We start from the raw sequence: 25569 nt of genomic DNA, 5'->3' as shown, positions 1-25569 counted from the left end.
CTGTCCCCATTACTTTTATTCTATTACATTTTTAAATATGATTTATAGCTGTACAATCCAATTAAAGGTGTTTCTTGTGATTGCGTATCTATCCGCATAATATTAAACTGTAAAATAATACGTGAAACAAATGTTATACAAAACCAGTTAGTAAATAATTCAATCTGGCGCTACCCAAAGGTGATGTAATTGGCTCATAACTTCGATCATACGGTGCGGATACTCGAGATAATGTACTGTTAAATGCTGAGATAAATGAAATTTCACAAAATATGATAAGGAAAGAGATATAGAATAAAATAAAAAAAGGAAATTAATAGAATAGAATAAAAGGAAATAGAATTAAAAAATATTAATAACCATTACATACATTAAAAGGTACACTTAGTTATCCTACACCTTCTTATACTTATTTTATTTTTAGTAGAAAACTAATTAAGCATGAAATTTATAGAGTCTTTCCGCAAATAGTGTTTCTTTAATATAGAAAAAGGTGTACAAAAAAATATAACTACATTTTTTCAATTTAAAGAATTACATAAATAAAATTTAAAACCCTAATTAATGTATTAAACCTTAATATCAGTATTAAATTTTATTAAAGGAAAGAAAACTCTTTCTCCCATGGCAGTTTTACACTGAACTAATACAATCTGCATATATGGAAATCATATTAATAGCTATTAATAGGAAATCGTATTAATAATTATACTACAGTTTTATCTATTTTCTTATTAATACATTAAAGTAATATTCTTAAGCATACCAAAACAATTAATTTTAATGACAAATTAATTAAGTAACCTGTAACTTGTATAATAATACCGATCAGTTTTATAATTATACCAAATCTAATCTTAAAAAATATGACTAGTATTGTTTGTTAAATGAAAACTAATGTTGTCTATGTTTTTCCAGCTTGTTAAAAAAACAGACCATATAAAAGTCCAATCCATAGACAATTTATATTGTGACTACTGCATTTATGTATTTACTAATTTCTTTTATTGAAAATGATTGTCAATATATTAGTTTTTATTTCTTTATTTTTTTACTACACTGCCTGGACCTGAAAATTGCAAAAAAAACTTCTTTAATAATGCAATAATGACTATCAGTTGTATAAAATAAGATTTAGAGACTTTCAGACAATTTTAATCGTTTATATTAAAAAATCCCATTTATCATTAAGGTATCACGCCATACAAAGATAACTATATGAACGATAAAACAATTTTGAATGTGGAGAAAATCAATTTGGTCCAATTACATCAAAGAATAATAAAAAATACAATAAACATTTTTGTTATCATTGTGTAAAAATATTCTGCCATTTAATTTTTCTGTAAAAAGTGATAACTTATGGTGAAGGTTGAACTTAAGCACCTTTTTGTTCTTGTTTTTTAATATCTTGGGTATAACAAGCTATATAAATGGTCAAATGTAACTATTTTATCAGTTGCATCAGATTTAGCTTTTATAGTTAAGAACCTACATGTTAAGTTAAATTATGAAGCCAGTCTGAAGGCCTTATGTCCTACAATAAATAATCTGCAATGAAGAGAAAACAAGGATCTAGTTTGAACATTTTACATATGAACTTTTATTTTATTTGATATGGAACATCAGCCTGGAATATCAAGCCTTAAAAAGAGTTGGAGAAATGTTATTGAAAGGAACGTCCTTGAAGAGTTATAATGTACTTACACCATTACCAAATATACCTGCAAGAAAATTTCAACAATAAGTATTAAGTGGTCAACCTTGTCAACGCCTTGCAATTTCAGTGTATAGCTATGGCAATTGGTCCAATTTCTTTTTCAAAGTTTAGAAAGATAAGTTCATATCAACAGATTGTAAGCAAAAGTATATAGGACCTGTATTTATTCAGAAGTATGACGCATTAAGTAATTGTTATATATTAATTACTTCTATATAAAACTAGCAGTTTCCTTATTAAAAAATAATTAAATATTACCTTTTTTAAAAGTTTGACAATATCAATAATAACAGTTAATTAGAATTTCTTAATTCACAGCCTAACTATGATGTTGGTGCTCAAGGAGCTGTAGGGAAGAAAGTAAAGTCCAGTTCAGAGATCTATTACAATCTTTGATGTCTCGCAGATGCCGCACTAACTAGTCCGTGCGCCTATGTCGTATTTATTGGCGCATGATAGTTTATCTATGAAATAATTTTAAATATACGTAAAACCCCATGTTTTACACTATTTTTAATTTTTCTTTGTCCATAAAAATGTCCATTTTAAGAAAGAAAATAATATTGCAAAAAAATAATATAAAAAAATTGACCGCGGACTAAAAGCATCTTACAAAATATTTTAAACACTTCCAGCACTCACAGACTCCTCACCTCTTTTTAGCCAGTCCTTTAAACAAAGATAAAACACCTGCGTTCTGGCGATTCCTACTTTAGGCTGTGCAAGTGATTGTGTATTCCCCCTGATTTTGAGGATTACGGGGCCGTACCCAAATAAATTTTTGGGCTGTTTTTGTATTACTTTCGTCGTGTTTTTAAAGAGATCTTTAAGGATGGGTCTATCGCCTTTAAAATAGTTGTTAGATGAGTCTATCACCTTTAATAGTTAGGAAGGGGGCCATGTGAGGCTATTATTATTTGATGGGTTTTGCCTGGGTTGTGGATTTGTTTTGGTATTATACCTAAGACCTTAAAATATTTCGACCCTGGTAAAATAGGCAGGAAAATTTAACAAATGAAGAGGAACATTTGAGAATAACATTTGTGATGAAAACAATAGGAGTGATCTGGACAGTGATTTAGACTAACATAGTTCTGATAGTTCATTTTCTAGTATTGAGGAAGCAAAAAGAAGCAAGGGAAGTAGAAGCTACAGGGGAAAGTCAAGCAGTTTAAAACGTAATTGTTTAAATACAGACGCCAAACAAATTTATTTAATTGTATATAACAATCTAAGGAACGATCCTCAGTTCACAAATGATTGTAGTTCTTTGCAAAAAACTGCGTTTTTAACAGGGATTCCCTATATGGTATTTTGTAAAAAAAGGGATTAAAGAAAGAAAAAAAAGGAAAGATGCAGGACAATCAAAGGGACTTGGATATTTCCAAATTGCTAAGGGAAGTTGTGTATTCTAAATACAAAAACAATGAGGTTGTGACCATAGAGATGGTTAAGGACACCTTATCCACAAGGGACAAATATTTCCTAGTCTCAACCTTGCGGAGATACCTGATAAAACTTGGATTTAAGCTTTAGATGGTTAACAAAAGAGCTGCTGTAATGAAATTTTCAGGTGGCGTATAGAATATTTGGAGAAAACTAAAAAATTTTGGGAGGAAGATCCATATATTATTTAGCTGAAACATGGTATGATTGATGTATGATTTCCATTTTCTGGAAAAAAGTCCCTTTTTTGCTATGGTAAGAAATAATATAATGTTAACCTTGTTTGTGCTGAAAGTTTTAAAAATAAAATTGTTTAGGAAAAAGCCTGTTCGCATTTATGTTCTAAAGTTTACTGTATGGAAATAACATTTCCTTACAGTACAGAAATGAATATTTCCTTACTGTTATTTTCGGTTGCCAGGCAACAATCAAGTTGGAGGAAATATTGACTTTTTCTTTCAAATATGTTGTCAAAAATGTTATTATTTCTTATCGATTTTCGGAAAAACATATCTTTATTAATTAAACAAATTTAAAGTTTTATTTTTTTCAGCTTTTTTTATGGTAAATACAAGCACAAGAGGAAAGTCCTATGTCACTCTTGGAGTGGTGCTTGCGCGAAGATATTTGTGGGCGTTTATCTTGAATCGCTGTAGGTTCTATGCGTCGGGAAATACGTGAGGTGGAAGCCCGTTCCACAAAGAAGATGTTCTTCAGATGAATGAGTCCCGATACAGCGACGTCGTTGGGGTAGGCAGGTGGACTCGATGTTGATGAGCCGCAACTGCTAGACGCGTCCTTCTTGCCGGAACAGCCCTGGGTGGAATCAGGCCTGCCAGCTCAGAGGAGGACTTACCGTGATAATAACGGTAGAATAAACAGAGATCAGCCACCTTTCTCCTGTGCTCCAGACTATCCAGACTCTTTGTCAGTTCTGGTTTGTCGATAAAACGAATAGCTCTCTGCTGTATAGAATCCAGCAGGTTTAAACTATGCTTGGGTGCAGAGCTCCAGACATGCGAGCAATACTCGAGGGAAGGGCGTATTTGAGCTTTATAAAGAGTCAGCAGCTGTTCTGGTGTATACAGTTTTTTCGTTTTGAAAAGCACTCCAAGTTTTTTGGAAGCCGCCCTGGCGACCTCGGCAACGTGGTCATGCCAGGACACACTGTTGGTGACCTCGACTCCTAGAAGATGTAAAGATGATGTCATTGGCAATGTTTTCCCTGCCATAACCAGCTCCGGGCCACCAAGGTTAGTCTTCATCGTAAATACTGCAGCCTGCGTTTTTTTAGCGTTAAAATTGACCAGATTGTTACCGCCTCACTCCAAGATTGCTCTAATATCGTTGTTGATTGAAGCTACTTGTTGCTGCCTAAGATTCTGAGAACTTGCGGCTGTCGTTGGTTTGGCGGACTTAAATGTGGAAATAAGTGTGCTATCGTCCGCAAAGCTGTAGATTGGATTGACAGTGGTTCCTAGCAAATCGTTGATATATATCAAGAAAAGGGTGGGGGACAGAATGCATCCTTGAGGGACTCTAGCGTTAATGTTAAATTTGTCGGAGAGGTATCCATCGACGGCTACTTGGATTGTTCGTTGTTCAAGAAAACTTTTGATCCAATTCAATAATGAGTTTTGTATGCCGATTGAGGAGAGCTTGGTTAGTAGTCCCTCATGCCACACTCTGTCAAATGCCTTGGAAATGTCAAGAGCGACTGAGCGGGACTCGCCGTGCTTCTCCATGGCCTTCGTCCACAAGTGTGTGACGTAAGCCAGAAGATCGCTGGTGGATCTAAGCTTTCGGAAGCCGTATTGATGATCGCTGATTAGTCCAGATGATTCCAGATATCTTAACAGTTGTTGGTTGACTGCTTTCTCCATAGTCTTCGATATTACTGGAACTAGTGCAATCGGGCGGTAATTGGAGGGCATCGTCTTCTTACCCTTTTTGGGTACAGCTTGCACTCGAGCAGTTTTCCAGCTTGTTGGAAATTGGCCCTGTTTATACGATGCCGTGAACAGTCTACATAAGGGAGGAGTCAATTCGTCTGCACAACGTTTTAGTATTAGGGCTGGAATTCCATCGGGTCCAGAAGCTTTGTTGGTGTCTACGTTTTTAAGAATTTTTTTTATAATTCGTTGGGGAAACGAAATTTCTCCCATCGATGAATTCACCCTTGGCAAATATGGCGGTGTTTTGCCTTGCGAGTGCAGAGTAGAATTGGACGCGAAGAGTTTACCCAGTAAGTTGGCTTTTTCCCTTGCTGTTACCACGACAGAACCATCATCTGCTGTTAGGGGTGGCAAGGCCGACTTAGCAAATCCTTGACTAACGGCTTTCGATACCGACCAGAAAGATCTTGTTCCATTTGGGCAGTTTAACAGTTTGTTTTTGATCCTATTGTTGTGACTCTCTTTGCATTCATCAATAATTCGCTTGCAGCTATTTCTGGAGGCTAAAAAGTTCCTCCGATTTTCGATGGAAGAATGTTGACGCCATTTGCGATATGCTGCGTTTTTAGTGTTTACTGCCTTTTTGCAATTCAGGTTGGACCATTGCTTGTAGTTTGATCCGCATTTAGTAGAAAAAGGTATATAAGCTTCCATTCCTGCCAAGATCGTCTATGTAATTTGGTTTGCACATTCTAAGATGTTATTGGTTCTAAAGCAGACCTCTTTCCAAGGGAATGAGCGATAAAATTCCCGAAGATGGTTCCACTCTGCTGATTTATAGTGCCATACCTTCCGCGGCATTGGAGGATCCTGCGTTCTAACCTCCAACTGGCAAGAGACTGTTATCAATTTATGGTCCGATGTTCCTAGGGGGGCATATATGCATGATACAGTGTACGAGTCAGGGTCTGAAGCCAAGACCAGATCTAGGAGACTCGCGAACTCGCCGTTGATATTGTGAACGTTAAAATCACCCATGGCGATGATTTCTGCGCTTGAGTAGTCAATTTGCAGATGGTTAATGCAATCAACAAGATTCAAAAAGAGCCGTCTATATTGGGTGTCGCTTGGTGGTCTGTAGATACAGCAGATAAATTTCGTGGTACCACTGGCTATTATTTTGAACCACATGACGTCGAAGTCCGCAGGTTCAAGCCTTTTCTCCCGCTGGCAACTCAAATCGTTCTTGACAAACACTGCCAATCCAAAGTTTAGTCGAAATCGGGTGTGTAGATCATATCCAGGATAAATAAGGTGAACATTTGTTGTTGAAGGTTTCACCTTTGTTTCTGCCAATGCCAGAATGTGAGCTTACTACCCTGTTGTTCTTCAGCGACACAATAAAGACTGCTTCTTCCTCCATTCTCTGGGAAAAAGTACAGTTTTTGCCATAGTAAGAAAAACCAAATTTTTATTGGTTAAACAAGTTTAAAATTTTGTTTTTTTTTCAGCTTACTGCCCCTGTTTGTCCTTCAGCGACACAATAAAGTCTGCCTCTTCCTCCATTTTCTGGGATAAAAACCTTTTTTGCTATGGTAAGAAAAACACTGTTTTTATTAAGAAACCAAGTTTAAAATGTTGTTTTTTACAGTTTTTTGTCCATGATTTGTCTTACAGAGACACTATAAAGCCAGTTTAATTATTTTTTTTACATTTATTGCCACACTTGTCCTTTCCAGAAAGGCAAGACTACTTCTTTCATAATTCACTGAAAGAAAAAAGGCTTTACATTTTACTGAGTTGTAATTATTAAAAAAAAAATGATTGTAAATTTATTATTATTAATTAAATTTAAAAATTATTTCTGCTACGCACTTTTTCAATCTGTTTTAGTATCCATATGATTCAGTGCAAGATGAAGTTGTAATCCATAGCGGCAACAGTGAAACTGTTTCCTTCCTTAATGGAAGAAACTGCTAAAGAACAAAGGGAAAAAAACAGAATTTAGAAAATTGTATTAACTCTTTGGGCCAGATTCAAATGAGTGGTTAAATTTATAAAAATATTTAGTATCCTCGCTGTAGTTTTAGGATCCAGTATACTTAAAATGTAGTGTTTCGTATAAGATTTTTAGTTTTTAGTATAAGCATTTATTTTTGTTAATTTTCATCTAATCTCTCCTATTATACACAATAACTAAATATGACAAACAAATTAACAAATATTACATTCAGAATGTAAGGTGTGTTTTTTTATAAGTAAAACTTGTGTCTTACACATAAGATATAGACAGCTAGATGATTTTTAATGTAAAAGTTTATTTAAAAAAATATACTTCCACTTTTCTGACTACATAATTACTTTTTATCAAAAGACGTTGGTACTAAATATAGAAAAATTTAAAAAAAAAACAATAATAAAGGACATTGAATGTGGCAGCCAAAATCCCCGTTAATAATAACCACCAAATAAAAATAATTCTCAATACCCAAAAAAAAGAAATATATAAAGTTTAAAGACAAACCAAAACATTTTACCGTTTTGTGTCAAAAAGTAAATCTTTAATGCCCTAATCCACAGAATAAATGGGCCTTAGTAATTTGTAGCACCTATTCTCGCATACTCATTAAAATAAATTAAAATTTCTCTCCTAAATCTTATCTTTAAATTAAATATTATCTTGCTATCAACTATCCTGAATTTCTAGCTTTATAAAACTAAATCCAGAATAATAAAATTTTAAATACAAATCAATTTTAAGGCCCTACCTGTGCAACTTTTCACGCTTAAGTGGCTGTGACTGAGGTCAGACATGTAACAAAATAGTATGTGGACGTCTGAAGTCAAATTTTACGAATCAAATGTATAAATTTAAAAAAGTATGTTTAAAACATTTATTTATTTAATGGAATGATTAAATATCGCTTAGAATATAACTTTATGACTCTTTCCACATAAAATGTTGCGATTTAAACATGCATGCTATGTTACAATGTAAGCAACACCGACACACGGACTACTCGCGGCACATAAAAGATTCTGATAAGAGATATCTGAATATATAATAGATAATAGATCTCTGAACTGGACTATAGCACAACATAGCAATTCTTACTCAAATTTTTAATGCAGAAGAAAACAATGCTTTACAGAATAATCCAATGCAAGACATTCTTGGAATCGTACATGTATATATACACTAAGAATATACCTGATGATGACTTATATGTGATATAAGACATTTAAAATGTTTAAAACAAATTTTAAATATATTACTTTGGTATTAAAAATTCAGAAAATTCCTCTTTTTCATTTTCTACCTGACAGAAAGTTAGGGAAGTGGAGTAACATAATATAATGTGTATTAGAGAGCAACATATGCATGCTGAAATGCATCACTCAAAAATTAGAATTAGCATTTTATTTGTGGAGAAAAGACTTTCCATACTATATATAGCTATACTTCCATGATATAGATTAAAATTTTACAATTTTAGTCTGCACATTTTGAAATCATCTGTCAGAAAAAAATGTTTGTAAATGTTTCTGAACTGTTTGAAATATATTTTAGAACCTGATGATGATTAAATCAAGAAACATAAATAAAATTATTGAGGCTTTAGTGGGACAAGATTGGAATTACTCTTCTGCAGATGTTAATGTGATTTATAACGACTTTTTGACCATCATACAGTGTGGCGTAGATAAATATGCTCCACTCTTACAAAGACAAAGTAAATGTAAAAGATATCCGTGGATAACAGATAAAGTAAAAAAGCACAAAATATTAAGAGATAACGCATATAAAAAATGTTGTATCACTCGATTGGAAAATGACTGGGTTAGAAAAAAGTTAGAAAAAAAAAATTAGAAAAAGAAAGAAATAATGTGGTTTCAGTGTACAGTGAGTGACCTCCATCCTATCAACTTATTACCAGTTGTGGATAAAATTCTAGAGACGGTTGTTTGTGGACAGTTAAAGGACTATTTTGAGACTAACACTATATTATATGTAGGACAATCGGGATTTAGGAGCCAACATTTAATGTGAATCAGCTCTACAGTATGTGTGTGCAAATTGGAGAAGAGAGATGTTGGAGTCTAAGGTAATCCTAAGTGTTTTTGTAGACTTAAAAAGTGCATTTGAAACTATAGACAGAAATGTACTTATTAAAAAGCTTAAACTTTATGGTCGAAGTGGTTTGTCTCTAAAATGGATAAAAGATTTCTTGTCACATAGATCTCACTGTACGGTCACTACCATTATTTATGTAAATGAAATTCATCTCGGCCTAAAAAAATGTTTTATAAGTCTGTTTGCTGATGACACTCAGATATCAGTTTCAGGTACACATTTTTTAGAAATAACAAAATATCTAAATGATGAACTCCAAAATTTATATGAGTGGTTGTGTCAAAATAAACTTAAATTAAATAGTTTAAAAACAAAATGTATGGTAATCGGGTCTAAAAGACACTGGCAAAAATATTGTGTGTTGGGTCAACAGATTAATATAAATGAAGAAGAGGATATTGCTTTTGTGTCTAGTATAAGGTATTTAGGTGTAACGTAAGACCCACAACTGACATTCAGTAATCATGTTGATTATATTATATTTGGGCTGGCTAGATGTTAAGCAATGCATAAGCAATGCATGCAAAGCGAACAGGCAAATTATATTTTAATTAATATTTTAACAAATTATATTTAAAATTATGAACAACTTACAACCAGCCTATTTAAAGTCATACTAAGTAACTAGAGAGAACTTTCATGATCATAATTTGAGGTCAAATAATCAATTTAACATCCCCAGGGTAGGGACGACAGCTTTACAAAAATCATTGTTTTACAGTGGAATTCAATCTTATAATTCCTTGCCTGGATGGATGAAAAATGCAGATTCACTAAAGAGTTTTAATTAATGTGTATTTAAGGAACTAACTATTAATTATAATTACATTAAGTATAGGTATTATTATTATGTAATAGCTTTAAGCTAGCCAAGTTCTAAATAAACGGTTAATTTATTTATTTTTAAAACACTCGCAGAAGCATCACTTCTGAAATTAGGATTAACATTTTATTTGTCGAGAAAAGACTTTTCCTACTAACTTTTCTAAAACTACTTGTCTGATTCTTAGTGATTAAAGGTGTGTAAAAAATTTGTTAGAAAATAGAGTTGTGAGTCTATACTTTACATTATATTTGTTGGTTGACATATTAAATAAAACATTTTTTACCTCTTATGCGATTATATTAAAGATTACCAAGTTCTAATTCGTTTTTTAATTTTGAAAGATCCCTTTAGACATATGACTGATGATACAGATATGATATCTGATTTAAGTAAAAAATTAGACAATTATTATTTGAAAATATTAAGCTGCATTTTTGTGATTGACAACAAAATATAATTATATTTAAAGAAATGTGTGGCTTAATAGCACTTAAAATGTACTTATATACTATACTATAGGTAAATATGTACTGGGTGGTGCATTGCCAAGCTGGCTATAGGAAATCCCATTTAAATTAGGATACCTTCAAATATTGGCTCCATATCAAATTGCCTTCCATGAAAGGCATTTTTCAAGTAAAACAACAGTGCAGAATATTGTTAATATCTTTGAGACTTAGGGTAGGTACAGTAATTAGTAAATGCAAATGCTGAGAGCAAAACAATAATGATGGCAGAGCTGGGGAAAATAATAAATAATTTTGAAATGTCACATTCCTTTAAATATCAAAAACGTCAGGAACCAAGGAGATGGCGAATAACCACAGGGATTTTTCACAAAATTTTTGTTTATGCACCTTAAGTAAAGAAAACAAATAGAGATATGTTCTTAAAAGGATCCAGTACCCTCAAAAGGTAAATATTTGGGCAAGTATTTTTGGCCATAAAATTATTGGACTTTTATTTTCTGAAAAAATATTTGAGAGGAGACACATTTTTGGAACTTTTACAAAATGAAATTGGATCAGCATTGGAAGAAGTTGCTGAAAATTATATTTGGGTTCAAATGTATGACTGGTGATACACCACCCCATATACACTACCGGCCAAAAGTGAAGAAACATTTACAAATTTAACAATAACATCTTAACATACAAGATATTATTTTACATTTTTAGTAGAAAATATTTAGCTCTATTATTGCAGCATAAAAACACATCCTTCTTGTTTGTATTTACCTTATCAGTTGATCAAAAAATTATTTATGCTATTTTATGCGGACAAAAGTGAATAAACATTCCAAACAAATCTTATATGATATTTAAAGTGATTATTTATCATTAGTTTGATCTTAATGTTGAGTGGGTCAAACTGTTATATACGATTTGTGCAAAATGCCTTGCGAAATAGATCTAGAGAGTATTGATTGCCGAAAATTAATTGTTTAAAAATTTCAAGCTGGTGAAAAAGTGGTGGTAAAACAAAGTGAAGTTGCTGAAGGCAAATGAATCATAATAGATCCGTAGTTTCAAAAAGTATTGCTGCTTTTAAAAAATATAATAGTGTGACTACCCGTCCAAGGTATGGACGGCCAAGGAAAACGAATAAAGTTATTGAGAGAAAAATAAAAATGTTGGCAACAGAACAACAGAACATCCCTTTATGCCCGCCACAGAAATTTATAATGAAATACCTGGGTTTTCGGTATATGTGCGTACTATTCGTCGTCGTTTGACTGAATTTAAACTTTATAGCCGTCGTCCAGCCAAAAAACCATTCATTTCTAAAAAGAATAGATTGGCTAGACTCCAATTTGCACAGGAACATCTTGATTGGACAACCCAAAAGTGGAAAACGGTTCTATTTTCTGATGAAAGTAAGTTCTGCCTATTCGGATCTGATGGAATGAAATGGGTTCGTCGTCCTGCCAATACTAGACTTAATCCAAAGTACACCAGGGCAACTGTGAAACATGGAGGAGGCAATATCATGGTTTGGGGTTGCTTTTCTGGATCAGGAGTAGGACCATTAAGAAAAGTTGAAGGAAAAATGGACAGATTTCAATTTTTAAAAATTCTTCAGGATCATATGCTTCCATACGCAGAAGAAAATATGCCGCTTTGATGGTCGTTTCAGCAGGATAATGATCCGAAGCATACCCCAAAAGTAGTAAAGAAATGGTTTGAAGACAACAATGTGCCCACACAAAGTCCAGATCTAAACCTGATAGATGATAGAAAACCTATGGGACCATCAGACATAAAAATAAAGATAAATTTAGAAACCAGGATGATTTGTTCACAGCTCTTCAAGAGGAGTGGAATTCCATTTCAGCAGATTATATTGACAACAGAACTCTATGCGAAGTTGGTGTGCTGAGGTTATAAAAAATAAGGGTTTTGCTACACATTATTAGTCTTTGTATGTACAACTATAAAACATAAATAAAAATAGTGTTTCTCCACTTTTGTCCCCTGTAAAAACAAGAATAAAATATATTAGTTGTCACTTGTTTTTTTTTTTAATTTTTTATTGAAGTACTGAAGACTAGAAACAAAATTATATTTAAAAAAAATAAAAAATTAATGATCAAATACACTAATATAAAAATAAATACAAAAGACACTTTGTATCTCCACTTTTGTCCCGTAGTGTATAATATAAAGGTTTTGTTTTCACTATGGGAGGTTAAGTTTATAGAGGTCCTACATGGTGGATACACATTAGCCTATATTTTCTTAACTTGCAAGTCTGTCTTAAATGAACAACAACTTGGTTCCTGGTAACTAGTTAGTAGCTCCATACCATAAGATTACTTACCATCAAACTGACAAGACTTTGCAACCTCCTCAATCAAACTGAGATTTAGCTTATTACCAAACATCTCATTCAGCTGCTGCACTACAACTCGGTCTTTGCCTATTTGGTTGCATACAGAAATATTTGAGGTCATGATTTCACACCCTATTCGTACCCACTGCAAAATAACAGATAAATTGAACTTGAGATTTGCGATACAAACTACGCACTTCAAAAACTAAATCCCTACTTTGGATATTATACAAATATATCAACCTAAACAATAAACTTTCATAAGCATAGCATGACTGAAGCTGCCTTCTGATTGGTTGCCTGTTTTCGAGAACGCAGCACATGGCGATTGACCAGTGCTGGCGGGTCTGGGAAATTTTTCTCAGATCTGGGAATTTTTCATGCGTTTTTGGGACTGGGGAAAACTTTTACAAAAAACTGCATTTCTGGCGATTGATTTTTCAACTAGGCCATAATTCACAACAAAAATATTAGAGATAAATGCTATAATCTTATACATAATACACCAAAAAAAATTAAACATCAGATAGGAAGCATAATGGTTTTAGTAGACGTAAGCAGATTATCCATTTTGTTAAAACTCCTTTAGTGATTTTTTATCGCATAGGGGAATCACCGCAGGTGCCGGTGATTTTCCGACTAAACATCGGGGAATCACGGCAGATAGCACGGGGACCACGAACTTACGAAATATATCCATAAGTATATATTTATAAGTTAAAGTAATACGTGGTTGGTACTAAATAAATTTTTACAAACAATTTAATTAATTGTGTGATGGTGGTGACCTGATCATTAATTTTTTTACAATTTTCTTACTTGCATCAGCAATTACTTACAATTTTTCTAATACAGTCCACAACCTTTTCAATTTTCTATTTATGGGTTGACAACGTTATTAGTTTTTAACCTTAATGAAAGTTTTTTAACTACATTTTTTTATACAATTTAAGGTTTTCGTTTCAACATGGACAAATCTCTGATTAAAAAAAAAACAAAAACAAACAGTCCTGTAATTTGCCGCTATAACTACGCAGATTTTTACGTCTACAAATACAAACAAACACCTTGTAGCCCACTCATGTTCTCTAACTCTAGAACCTACTGCGTCCACAAGACCAAAACCAGCATCAGCACATATACAAAAAAATCCATTTTACCTTTTACCTCCTTGAGGAGGTAAAAGATGTAAATAGCTCCGCACGGAGCTATTTACATCTGTGCCGCAACTCTCTATCTCTAAAAATAACGGAGATATCCTGCAAAAGTACCCAACATGGGACACCCTTTACATAAATTGAACTCATTAATAAAAGTTTATGATAAAGAATGACCAGAGAAATATCAGGAATGATAATGTTAGTAGAATTAATGTGTGGTATTTCTATCTGCCTGCACCGAGAATAAATCAATATGATTGCCCTGGCGGTACTATCTGCCGAGAGTGAGCGTTAAGCCACCGTGGGCCTGTGTACTTCGCATTAAATTGTCAGAGTTACGACCAAACTACAAAATTCTAGCTAGGATATTCAAAATTTTGATGGCAGTGAATTATAAAAATATAGCCTATTGGTAAAAACATATTTTGCTAAAAAATAGATATTATGTCTGGTTTTGCACTTGAGACTAACAAATATCTGCTTTCGTATCTAATTCTGAACAATTATGCACAAATTACACAATGAAGTTTTGAAAAAAATTTTTTAGTATAACCAGGAAAAGCCTATAATAGTGGCGGATTTGAACTTTAGCTACCCCTTGGCAATTGGGAACTCCCCGCCCTTATTTTGACAAAAAACGCGATGTTGTTTTTTTTAAAATATATATACTTTTTTCATATTCAAATTGTCCTGAATTTTGCGGTCTCAGGTCAATGCCTTTGTTGCCTTTATAGTAAATCCACCACCATATTTAAAAAAATTCTATGTTGGCAACAATAAAGCTTCGCAATAAAACAAGAAATAATTCTAAAGGTAAAGGGCTTTTATTAAACCAGTAACCAAAGTTAAATTCTTAAATCATCTTCATTATCAGAGATAATCTCCTTGTCTGGGTCGTCAGGATGACCTAAACTCCTTTGACGATCACTTCCTGTTGATATAAATGATTTTACTATTTTAGGATTAGTACTGAACTTCCAACAGCTGGTTAGAATAATATTTTTTTGGTAAAAGGAAAATATTGCAATTCTGGTATTTGTATCTCTCAGTAAGTCATAAAAAACCTTGCTACGTAGTTTGTGCATGCGCTCTTCTGTAATTGCCTTTATCCTTTTCTTATTGATCAGTGATTTTTTTAGATATTTGGAACAAACATCAACTTTTGGTGATCCAAAGCCAATGTTGTACTTTCATACACAAATTTGTCTGAAAAAACACTCTTTTAAGTGTTCGTTTACTTTTAAATTAAAAATCATCCACAATTTTACTATTTTCAGTTCACAAGGATCTTCTAATAACTGTCTAATTCCTGGCGTAATGATTCTCACAACAAATAATGGAATCAACAAAATTTTGTATGGCCTATTTTTTTTTGAAACATGGTTACCTCTCCTTCTTTCAACAGACAAAATTCCTGTCTCTTCATACTGTTTCAGTACTCTTTCAATCCTGTTTTTTTCCAACACCCAGTATAACCACAAATGTCTTTTTACAAACGCAATTAGTCCTCTTGAAGTAATAATTTTGTACTGCACACTGACTGTATGAGTCAGCAGGACTAGGCTCAATAGTAAAGTCTGTCCACATCACAAAACTTAATTTCACTTAAAACCTTAAAAACTATTTTTTACCCAAAATATTTGAAAACTAATTAAATAGTTTTTAAAATTATGTTAAATAATATTTTATACACTCTATTGTCTCACGTTTTAACTGAAACTTATTAATTTACCCAAAAAGTATGGGGTCACACTGGTTGCTGGATCATCTGACAGTCAAAATCCAATCCTTTACCTTTTCCAAAAAAAAAATGTTTGATCTCAGGAAGGAATCTAGAGAGGATCTGCAAAACTAAAAAAATTTAGTGGTTTATGAACATATAATATAGGCCGGGCGAGGCTACGAATGCCCAGCAACAAAAATTAACTTCTTACTTGGATGTCAATGATGAAAATTCTTCTATTCATAGTAAGAAATACCGTAATAATTATAATTAATATGGTACTTCTTACCTTTTACTTCTTTGTCATATGCTAATATTATATGTTTTCAGCTAATATTATTAGCTGAAAACATACGACAACAAATGTCGAAGCCAAGAAAGAGAAAAAACAATATCAAACGTAATGTAAATTTGGTAAATAAGTCTATCTTACATTGGAAAACTCGCAAATAGGCCTGGGTGATATCCTATCGGCTGGTCTGGCTGGTCATACTCAACCTCCATCATTTCAAATCAAGGATAACTTTTCAAGCTTTGGCCGACGATACGAACTTTTTAAGTATGCGAGATTGCCCAATTCCACTGTGCTCTAGAGACCTATGCCGTATGCGTTATAATATATCCTTTACTATCAGTTATCAGGAATATTAGTTTATGCTTTAATATTTCTATCTATCTCGCTGTTAGCTTACGTTTGTCAAAATATTACCACTATAGAATTTAAATGTATATCCGCAATGAAGTCTGTACTTTGTATTAAATCTACATTACATGTAGATGAATCATGAAAATATGGTAACTCTGATAAGAGAAGAGATTTATAGGGATACTTCGTAAGACGTATAGCCGAAGAAGTAAAGATAGTACCTGCCGACACGCGTTTCTGCTTTTTGGCTTTTTCAACCAGAAAACCATAGAAAAGAGAAAAGAAAAAACATAAGAGATTACGGAAGCAAACAACCAATTTATGAATTCAACTAGTATATTCGGTTTTGGAGGAGAAATACAACATCTACTCTAAGGAAATATACCCTACCTGTGCAACTTGAAGCAACCTTTACGCTAGGATGGAGAGTTAAATGGTAAAAGGATAGATTTGTCGGGATATTCCGAGACATGGGTAGTAGAAGAAGTAAAGGTGGTACCTGCCGACACGTGTTTACCTGCTTTTTGGCTTCTTCAGGACAGGGAAACCAGAATCCTGTTCTTAAAAAGAATATTAAACTTAGGCGCCAAAAACAAATATTATACCTTTCCTTCATTTATTCATCTTATTTTTACTTTACTTGGTGGGCCGTTTAACTGGATATCATAGTCCATCTACCGCGTCTCCTACTTGAATGTGTATTAACATAAAGATTTTTAGATTTCAATTGAATAAAGATTGATTCGTTAATTAAAGTGTCTTTTTGTTTAATATTGTAGAGATTTGTTTTGGTTTTTCGAGTTCACGTTCACGTTTTAAGTGTGTACTTGTTTTTGGAGGTTCTCCTATTAGACGTAGATCTTTATAAGGTTCATTGGTCACCTTTGTACATATCAAGCGCATCTACCAGTTCTATTTGTCAAGGGTAAAATAACTGTCAATCATAACCAGTAATAACCACAACAAGGAGTTCTGCGGTCTTTATCATTTGCAATAGGCATCCAGTACGAAATATATACTTATACACAAATACATATCACTCGTTAAACTTATAGGTAGGTATTTCGTTTTAAATACGTTTTCTATGAATAAAACCTTATTTTTCTTACTTTATGAGATTAGGTTAAGTAGTCATTTGACAGCTGCACCTTGTTAAAGTTTATTCTGCTGCGGATTTAAAAGACTGCGGCATAAAATAACCTTTATCTGTCACTACTCATAAATGTCAATGTTGACAACCAAACACTCAAACTGTCACCATTTCAAGGTTAAAAACTAGGTTAGAAATGCAAAGTGCATCGGAATACTGATGTTTTTAGGCTGTAATTCAATTTTAGAAAAAAATATTGAACAAATTGGTGATAATATTATTTAATAGAGTGGCCAGAATCGTAATTAGATGGTAAGAAGTTTATTTATAAAACTCGGTAAGTGGCTGGGGTAGGGTTGCATAGTAAATATGCAAGGGTGAAAAGTGAATAAAAAAAAACAGAGCCAGGAGTTTCTGGCAAAGGAATTATAGTTTTCCAAGCGTTTAGGCCTATATAAAAAGGTCATTATAGTGTGTTATTGCAGCTATTATTTTAGAGCTCTTTTGTTAGCTTGATATATGTGAAATATAGGCATAATTTTGAGGTTTTTTTGTATATATGTATACATATGTATATAAGTGCTTGTAGTTTTAAGTATTTACTTAATTTAAATTATATTGACACTTTTTGAATATTGAAAAAATTTCCTTTAAATTACAATAGGCTAGAATAGCAACACAAAGTGATTCTTTATTTTGATAGGTTATGCACTTATGTGATACCCCCTCGCTATAAAATATACAATTGTTTTGCCAAACTTTTTTTACTTACTAGAGTTATGAATAAGCCATATTATACATAGAATTGCTGAAAGAGATTTTTGTTTTTTTTTATATTTGCTTTAAATTAATAGTAGCAAATAAATTCTTGCCCATAATTTTAAGTTATTGTTTATATATTTATGCTTACCTAAGAATATTGGTAAATAAAGAGTATAATGTAATAGTTTAATTTAAGTTTACGTAATAGTTGAGTTTTTACCTGGATAATATAATCATAGGTTTTTATTAATCTAATTTTATCTTGGTTTTAATTCATATATTCCTTGGAAATATTGAATGAATCATTTTTACTAAGATTCTTAATAATCAAAAAAGAGCATCTAGTAAAAACAATAAAGCAAACATTTTATATTTAGTTTCCTCCTGTTTGGTAGTATCTTACTATTTAAATAAAATAAACCAAAATTAATTTTCTTGTTACAGAAATTATCTGTTATTTACTTTTACATTGGGGACCAGAACCAGACTAGAATCTTAAATTTGTATAAATTTAATTTGATCCTGCAGGTACATAATCTCACTTATAAAAAATAGTTTCACCATTATTTTAGGCAAAATTAAGTATTAAGTAAGAAAGAAAGAAAGAAAGAAAGAAAATGTGCTATATTACGTAAGACAACAAAATCTTGTGTACAAGCATCCTAAAAACTAAAAAATTCCAAATTCACTTTAAATTTCAAATTTCAAACAAACATAACATCTAAAACACTTTACCATAAAATTCACACACATTACCAAAACTAATCATAACAAAACAGATTGAGAAAAAAAAAGCATCTTTTTAATAAATTTCAATAAAAAATAAGTAAAGCTGTCAATAAAACAGAATTTAGAAGAAGTAAATTAAATTATTTAACAGGAAACAAAACTAAAACACTAAAATGATGTCAGAGCACAGGTTAAAAGGTATCATTAAAAAAATTGTCAAGGCTATAATATGCCCCGGATAATAAAAGTGATTTTAATTCCTTTTTGAATCTCTTAACTTCTAAAATTTGTCTGATACATAGAGGAACATGGTTGTAAATTTTTTTGCTAAGGTATATAAGTGAGTTCTTGGTGAGGAAGGATGTAGGGATTGGTAAGGGAAAATCGTTAACCTGGCGAGTCATATGACCAGTGTTAGAGGGAGGTTTAGGACATTTATGAATAAGAGTAGCTGTTTCTAAGATAAAAAGAGAAAAAAGAGTTTTTGAGATATAAAGAGAGGTTTACAAGAATCTCTTAAGCCAGCGGAACATAGGTATCTAACTGCATTTTTTTGAATCACAAAAATTATGTTTAATAATCCCTTGTTGCTTAAACCCCAAAAAGGCAAGCCATAACGAAGGTGGGACTCAATAAGAGAAAAGTACACTGAACGTGCAACTACCCCTCCCAGCTCATGCCCCGCCATTCTTACTGCAAAGCATCCAGAGGATAATTTTGATGCAAGATTTAGGATATGATCTTCGAAGCGAAGGCGACCATCAATGGTAATACCAAGGAACTTACAGCTTTCTTTGTTTTGCAAGGGGGAGTTTTCACTAAACATAAGGCCCTGAACGACACACTTAAATCCCATAATAAAGGTTTTGCCCACATTAAATACAAGCCTGTTTGCAGCACACCACTCCGATAAAATCTTAAGATCCTTAAAAACTTGGGCTGTAACATTATCAGAATCTCTATGATTCCATAAAATAGTGGTATCACCAGCAAACTGAACCACTTTGCCCTGCAGTTTTAATGAACCCAAATCATTTACATAGAGCAAAAATAATAGTGGTCCTAACACTGAACTCCACTTTTAAGGGATCTGGAATCGGATAAACATCCAGTAACTCTTTGGGTACGATTAGACAGATAGGATTCCAGCCATTGGAATGCCACACCTCTAAAGCCATAATTATTGAGCTTAGACAGCAGTATTCCATGATCTACAGAATCAAATGCCTTGGATAAATCGCAAAACACTGCCGCCGCGGACTCTCCAGAATTCAAGGACACATAGACACTCTCCAAAAAGCCGAAAACAGCGTCATGAGTCCCTTTTCCCGTTTGAAATCCAAACTGATTTGCAGATAAAATGCAATTATGTTGCAAAAAAGATAAAGTTCTGATTTTTGCAAGTTTTTCAACTATCTTGGAGAGGGTAGATAATATAGAAATTGGACGGAAATTACAAGGCTCACTCACATCTCCACCCTTATAAAGAGGGATAACCACTGCCTCCTTCAAACATGCCGGAAAGATGCCATTATGAAAGGAATTGTTTATGGCAGAAGCTAAGGCATTCAATGCTGAGTCAGGCAAAAGGAGTAGTAATTTTGATGATATTCCATCAGCTCCAGCTCATTTATGGTTTTTTAAGCTTTTAATTGCATCTCTAACATCAGTAAGGCTAACAGGATAGAAGAAAAAAGAATTTTGAACTGACACTTGTTGAATATAATGCAAAGGATCAATATTAGTATTCACATCCTTGAGCAATAAATGAGGAATATTACAGTAATAATCATTTAAACTATTTGGTCTTACTTCTGGTTCTGAAACTTTCTTGTGAGAATGCCTGAAGTCATTTATAATTGACCAATATTCTCTCTGCCTATTTGAGGGCATATTCAAGAGGTCACTATAATATTTAACCTTAGCTGCTTTTATCGTCTTTCTATATAGACTACAATATTTCTGATGATAAAGAATAATGTTTGCATTAGTTGTAAACTTGCACAGCTTAGCCAAAAAACGGAGGTTTTTAGCTGAAGTTCTGAGGCCTGCTGTGACCCATGGTTTTCTATTTTTCATTTTAAGCCCCTTTTTAGGAAAACACTGATTGATCTTGTCACATAGCACATGAAATAACAAAGTAAACGGGTCAGGAGCCATTTCAACTGCATTCCAATTAACCAAAGCTGTAGTAGAAGAAAAAGCATTAAAATTTGCTCTGCTGAAAATTCTTCCTATATAATGAGATGAAGGAAATACAGTGTTGCATGGAATCCTAGCGAGAATGGCTTCATGGTCAGAAATACCAGATGAGAGTACTCTACATGACACATCATTTAAATTTGTACACAAATAATCAATAGTAGTTGCAGATGAGGATGTTATACATGTGGGTGAAAGAACATGCATCTTCAAGTCATAAGATTCCAATATACTTAAAAGGGATGTATGATATGATGGCAAGCTTAGTGAAGTTAATATTAAAGTCACCAGCCAATATAACTATGGAGTGTAGAGACAATTGGGATAATAGAGAATCAAGTTTGTCCAGGAACATACCAATATCTCCTGTGGGTGGTCTATAAACACAAAGAACATATAAATTAAATTGCTTACAAAAACAGAGGGAGAATTCAAAAACCTTCTCCAACAGAAAGCTATCATACTTATTAATTTTACAGAAAAAAGCTTCAATTGTTTGTTTAACTAAAATAGCTGTTCCTCCATGTATGGAGTGTTCCCGACAAAAAAATTGATATAGGAATATAATCAGATATTAAGAAACATTCGTTAGGCTTTAACCAGTGCTCAGTTAGTAATACAATATCAGGAAAATCACATGAATCAAGTAAAATGTAAACTCAAGTAAAAGTAGTAATGTGACTTAGCAACTAATACTTAGATTTTAACATTGACATTAACCAGCTGTATTTTATTGCCAGCCTAATTAATTTATTGACAAATTACTTAGGTTGAGGAAATTGATTACAAATATATCTAATAAAAGAATATAATTCTTCAAATTTTTTGAAAACACGATAACACACACCACAACAAAATCAGAGTGAAGATTTTTTCACCATGTCTTGGCTTTCAAATTTTTGTTAGTTGGCAGCACTGAAAACTTATTCTAATTTGTATCTTCTCCTGTATACACAGAACTTATGCATATTACAGGGATACCATCCACATATTTAAAGGATTTTAAAATAATGTGAAATTCAGAACTCTAGCTAAAACTCTTGCATTTATGCCTTCATTCACATTTCCCTAATGCCTATTAACTTTGTCCGTAAATGTGGTATATGTGTGTCATTCTTCCCTTCACAAAAAAAGAGCACAATTTTCTAACCCCAGAATGATAATTTGTAGAAAATATGTAATTACTGACCCAAATATAAATTCTGTATTTAATGTGGTTAAATACTGACATATTTAATAAAATTACTTACTAAGAAGATAATATATTAGCATTTACAGTTTTTTTAATGAACCTTGTATAATTAACAATTATTTTATCAGGTAGGCAACAACATTGAATCCCATCAAATAGTATAATTGAAATGCCTCGCAGTAAACGCAGGGCAACTACAGATATGAGTTCTACTGATGATGATAGATATTCTTCAAAAAGAATTCGCCATTCTAGGTAGGTATAAAAGTATAAGATTATTGCATTTTATTACCAAATAATCAAGAACTTTTGAAAAGGTTTAATAAATTATGCTTTTAATTGGTCTATTTAAATTACCAAGAATCAACCCGAGAGTTGAAAACAATGCACATAAGAATATAGTAAAGGCTTTTATTATTTTGTTAACTAAAACTCTTAATTTCATTACAGAATCAAAAATTAATGCAGCAGACCTTTCCAATTAACATTCAATAATATCCTACATATAGCTATAAGAATCGCTGCATTGATTACAATATTTCCAAATCTAAATGAATATGATCTATTTATCTTAATAGATCCTTACAAATCATCAAACTATATTATGATAACTAAGAACTGCACCACATTTAAATTCAGTTTCTACAAATGATGAATGAAATCTCATAACAAAACCAAATATTCTAATTAAAGCCTCTACATCTTAATTTTACGAAAATTTTATTATCTGTTGCCTAATTGACCTCGTTTCATGTTCACAGCTGCTAATTTAAAAATAGAATATAAAAAAGGTTTGCCAAAATTTGTTTTTCTATTAGTTTGTCAGACAGATATTTGAAAATCTGAAAGGTGTAAATAATCAGTGCATTTTTTATGGATGAAGAGGAGTAGGTTATTCAGGACAAACTTGTTATTTTTTCTGAGGTGTTAGGAAAATGTGATATATAACTTTTTTAAATTTAAGTGTATGATGATAACCAGTAAGGTAAATATTTTAAAGCAGCTCTTGGAGAACTAATAATTGTTTTGAGCAAATATTTCTTTCTAAAAATGTATGATGAAGTTATCCTTAACCTTATTAGAGATCACATTATATCAACTTCGCAGGTCTAACATGAATAAAATCGTGCTTACAGCTAAATAGTAACAAATTCCAAACACCTCATGGTAATTATTTAGTTAATATAGGCAGTTTAAGCAATGATTTCTAGTATTTCAAATATTTTTCGGTAGCCGTAGAAATGCAAGGGCCGAGGAAAACTCTTTCAATCAAAAACGATGTCTTACGTGGTTTAAAGAGTATACGACGCCCGATGAGCCCCATACTCTGGGACCCGAGGGCATGGAAAAATTTTGCGAAGATATTGGTGTCGAGCCTGAGAACGTGGTGATGTTAGTTTTAGCATATAAAATGCAAGCCCGTCAGATGGGTTTCTTCACTAGAGAGGAATGGCTGAAAGGGTTAAGCGAGTTGCAATGTGATTCTATCCAGAAGGTGCAGGGCAGATTGGATCATCTCCGATGCCTTCTAAATGATCAAAATGTGTTCAAGGCTATTTATCGATATGCTTATGATTTTGCGAGAGTAAGTATTTAAACTAATATGCAATTATATTTATTTGTTTCTATCATCTAATAAGATAAGGGTTAAAATAGCTTGAGTGATAATTAATTAAGCTGGTTTACTAGAACCAAGTATTATTTCCATGGTTTTGTTCTCTTTCGAGCTTTCTTGTTCAGAAAATAATTTCCAGTATTATGCATTCAAGTTTTCTATCTCTTAAAATCTTTGATTCAAATCAAAATAGATTTTTTTCGCAATTTAAAATATAAACTAGGAAAATAATGTAAATACAAGATAATTCAGAAAACGTTACAAATATGAAAATAACAGTCATATATTGAAAAAACATCTTTCTATAATATTGCTTCTGAAGAAAAAAATTAGAAATCAGAAAGAAATTTTAAAGCATAACTTATGCGACATAATTTTAAGGCAATTTTCACAGCCCATATTTACTTCAATTACAATTTGAGGCAAATAATTCCCAAAAAGATCTTTGTTGATTCTGCTTCTGACACCATCTCTTCAGATATTAAGTGAGATGGCTCTGCTGCTCCTTACCTAGTAGAAAAAAAATCGGCATTATGCCTGGACTAATGGACTCATTGTGTTGACCAGGAGTAGATTAGTGGCATCTGCATAAGACACTGGAAAGATATCGCGAATTCCTTTTCATAATTAGAGAAATAAATTATTTATTATCAGACTTTTATTGTTCATTTTTAAACTGTTTCTTTTTAACTTCCTAATTTGAAATATATCTATTTTTTATAGCTGTGGTTGCCATATTACCAGTTAAAAAAATTTTGATTTAAGAACCAAATATTTTGTTGTAATTATTGCTTTCAAAAAAACAATTATAATTAGAAAATTGTATAAAAACATGTGAATATTGAGAATAAGACTTGTAACAACAACATAACCTTGAATTTGCTTTAAAAGCAGGACAAAGATCAACGAAGTATGGACATGGAAACCGCAAAGGCAATGCTCCAGCTTCTACTAGGTAAACACTGGCCATTATATTCACAGTTTGGTCAGTTTCTGGATCAGTCCAAGTACAAAGTGATCAACAAGGACCAGTGGTGTAACATATTGGAATTTTCCAGAACCATTTATAATGATTTATCAAACTATGATGTGGATGGAGCTTGTAAGTTCTATGTTTTTTAGTTTAATGGTTAACTTTATGATTATTTCTTTTAGGGCCAGTAATGCTTGATGAATTTGTAGAATGGTTAAAATTAGAAAGATCCAAGAACGACGGGAGCTGAGGTTTGCCCAAAATCTAATCTCATAAATTCCTTGCAACATTTTACATTTGATAATAACATGTGTTATAACGAACTTACTATAATTTTAGCAAGCGAATGATTTTTTTTGTGTTGATTGCTGTGACTATTATTATATCTTTTTTTAATTTAAAGCGTTGCCTAATTATAGTAAGCTGTTACACAAATCCTCAGCACCGTTCTGGTGATGATAGATAAACGGACAGGGAACTTTTTAAACCATAATATTTTTTAATGGGTCATTTTTTTACCAATTCGTTTATGTTTTTTGGGGATAAGTAGTTTATAGATAATTAATATTAAGGTGCTTTATTGCCTTTCAAATTTTAAGTTTTGCAAAATTTTCGTTTACTCG

At 32.4% G+C, this 25569-nt stretch overlaps 2 protein-coding genes across 10 annotated transcripts in view; one reads left to right on the top strand and one right to left on the bottom strand.

The window, feature by feature from the left end:
• The window catches only part of LOC126735902 (NEDD4-binding protein 2), a 29823-nt gene extending 16740 nt beyond the window's left edge, over positions 1 to 13083 (bottom strand). The window contains exon 1 of one of the 3 annotated variants that reach the window (XR_007660539.1): positions 12843 to 13083. Coding sequence is in view for 1 of the 3 variants with exons in the window: in XM_050440011.1 (XP_050295968.1) it covers positions 12843 to 12975 (133 nt within the window). In the remaining 2 variants the exon portion in view is untranslated. Of the gene's footprint in view, positions 1 to 9790; positions 9956 to 12842 lie in introns of those variants that run through there. The other 2 variants (XM_050440011.1, XM_050440012.1) reach the window with 2 other exon arrangements.
• A 4203-nt stretch (positions 13084 to 17286) lies between these two features.
• LOC126736921 (DCN1-like protein 5) lies at positions 17287 to 25348 on the top strand. Of its 7 annotated transcripts, none has more exons than XM_050441553.1 (5): positions 17287 to 17442; positions 22491 to 22613; positions 23592 to 23943; positions 24865 to 25075; positions 25129 to 25348. In XM_050441553.1, the coding sequence occupies exons 2-5, from the start codon at positions 22528 to 22530 to the stop codon at positions 25194 to 25196; spliced, it is 717 nt and encodes a 238-aa protein (XP_050297510.1). In that variant the 5' UTR covers positions 17287 to 17442; positions 22491 to 22527; the 3' UTR covers positions 25197 to 25348. The 7 variants fall into 7 exon arrangements, with proteins under 7 accessions (XP_050297510.1, XP_050297508.1, XP_050297513.1 ...); XM_050441551.1 differs by lacking the exon at positions 17287 to 17442 and adding an exon at positions 17644 to 17785 and having other exon boundaries at positions 22487 to 22613; XM_050441556.1 differs by lacking the exon at positions 17287 to 17442 and adding an exon at positions 17650 to 17810 and having other exon boundaries at positions 22487 to 22613; positions 24868 to 25075.
• The last annotated feature ends 221 nt before the right edge of the window (positions 25349 to 25569 follow it).

This window comes from Anthonomus grandis, chromosome 5 (assembly GCF_022605725.1).
Source record: "Anthonomus grandis grandis chromosome 5, icAntGran1.3, whole genome shotgun sequence".
NCBI lineage: Eukaryota > Metazoa > Arthropoda > Insecta > Coleoptera > Curculionidae > Anthonomus > Anthonomus grandis.
The sequence above is the reverse complement of the archived record's forward strand: the minus strand, read 5'-3'. Positions and strand labels throughout refer to the sequence as shown.

Coding starts and splice junctions, on each gene's coding strand:
- LOC126736921 (XM_050441553.1), top strand. CDS start 22,528: ATGCCTCGCAGTAAACGCAGGGCAACTACAGATATGAGTTCTACTGAT. Junction 22,614..23,591: donor AAAAGAATTCGCCATTCTAG/GTAGGTATAAAA, acceptor ATTTTTCGGTAG/CCGTAGAAATGCAAGGGCCG. Junction 25,076..25,128: donor CTATGATGTGGATGGAGCTT/GTAAGTTCTATG, acceptor TATTTCTTTTAG/GGCCAGTAATGCTTGATGAA.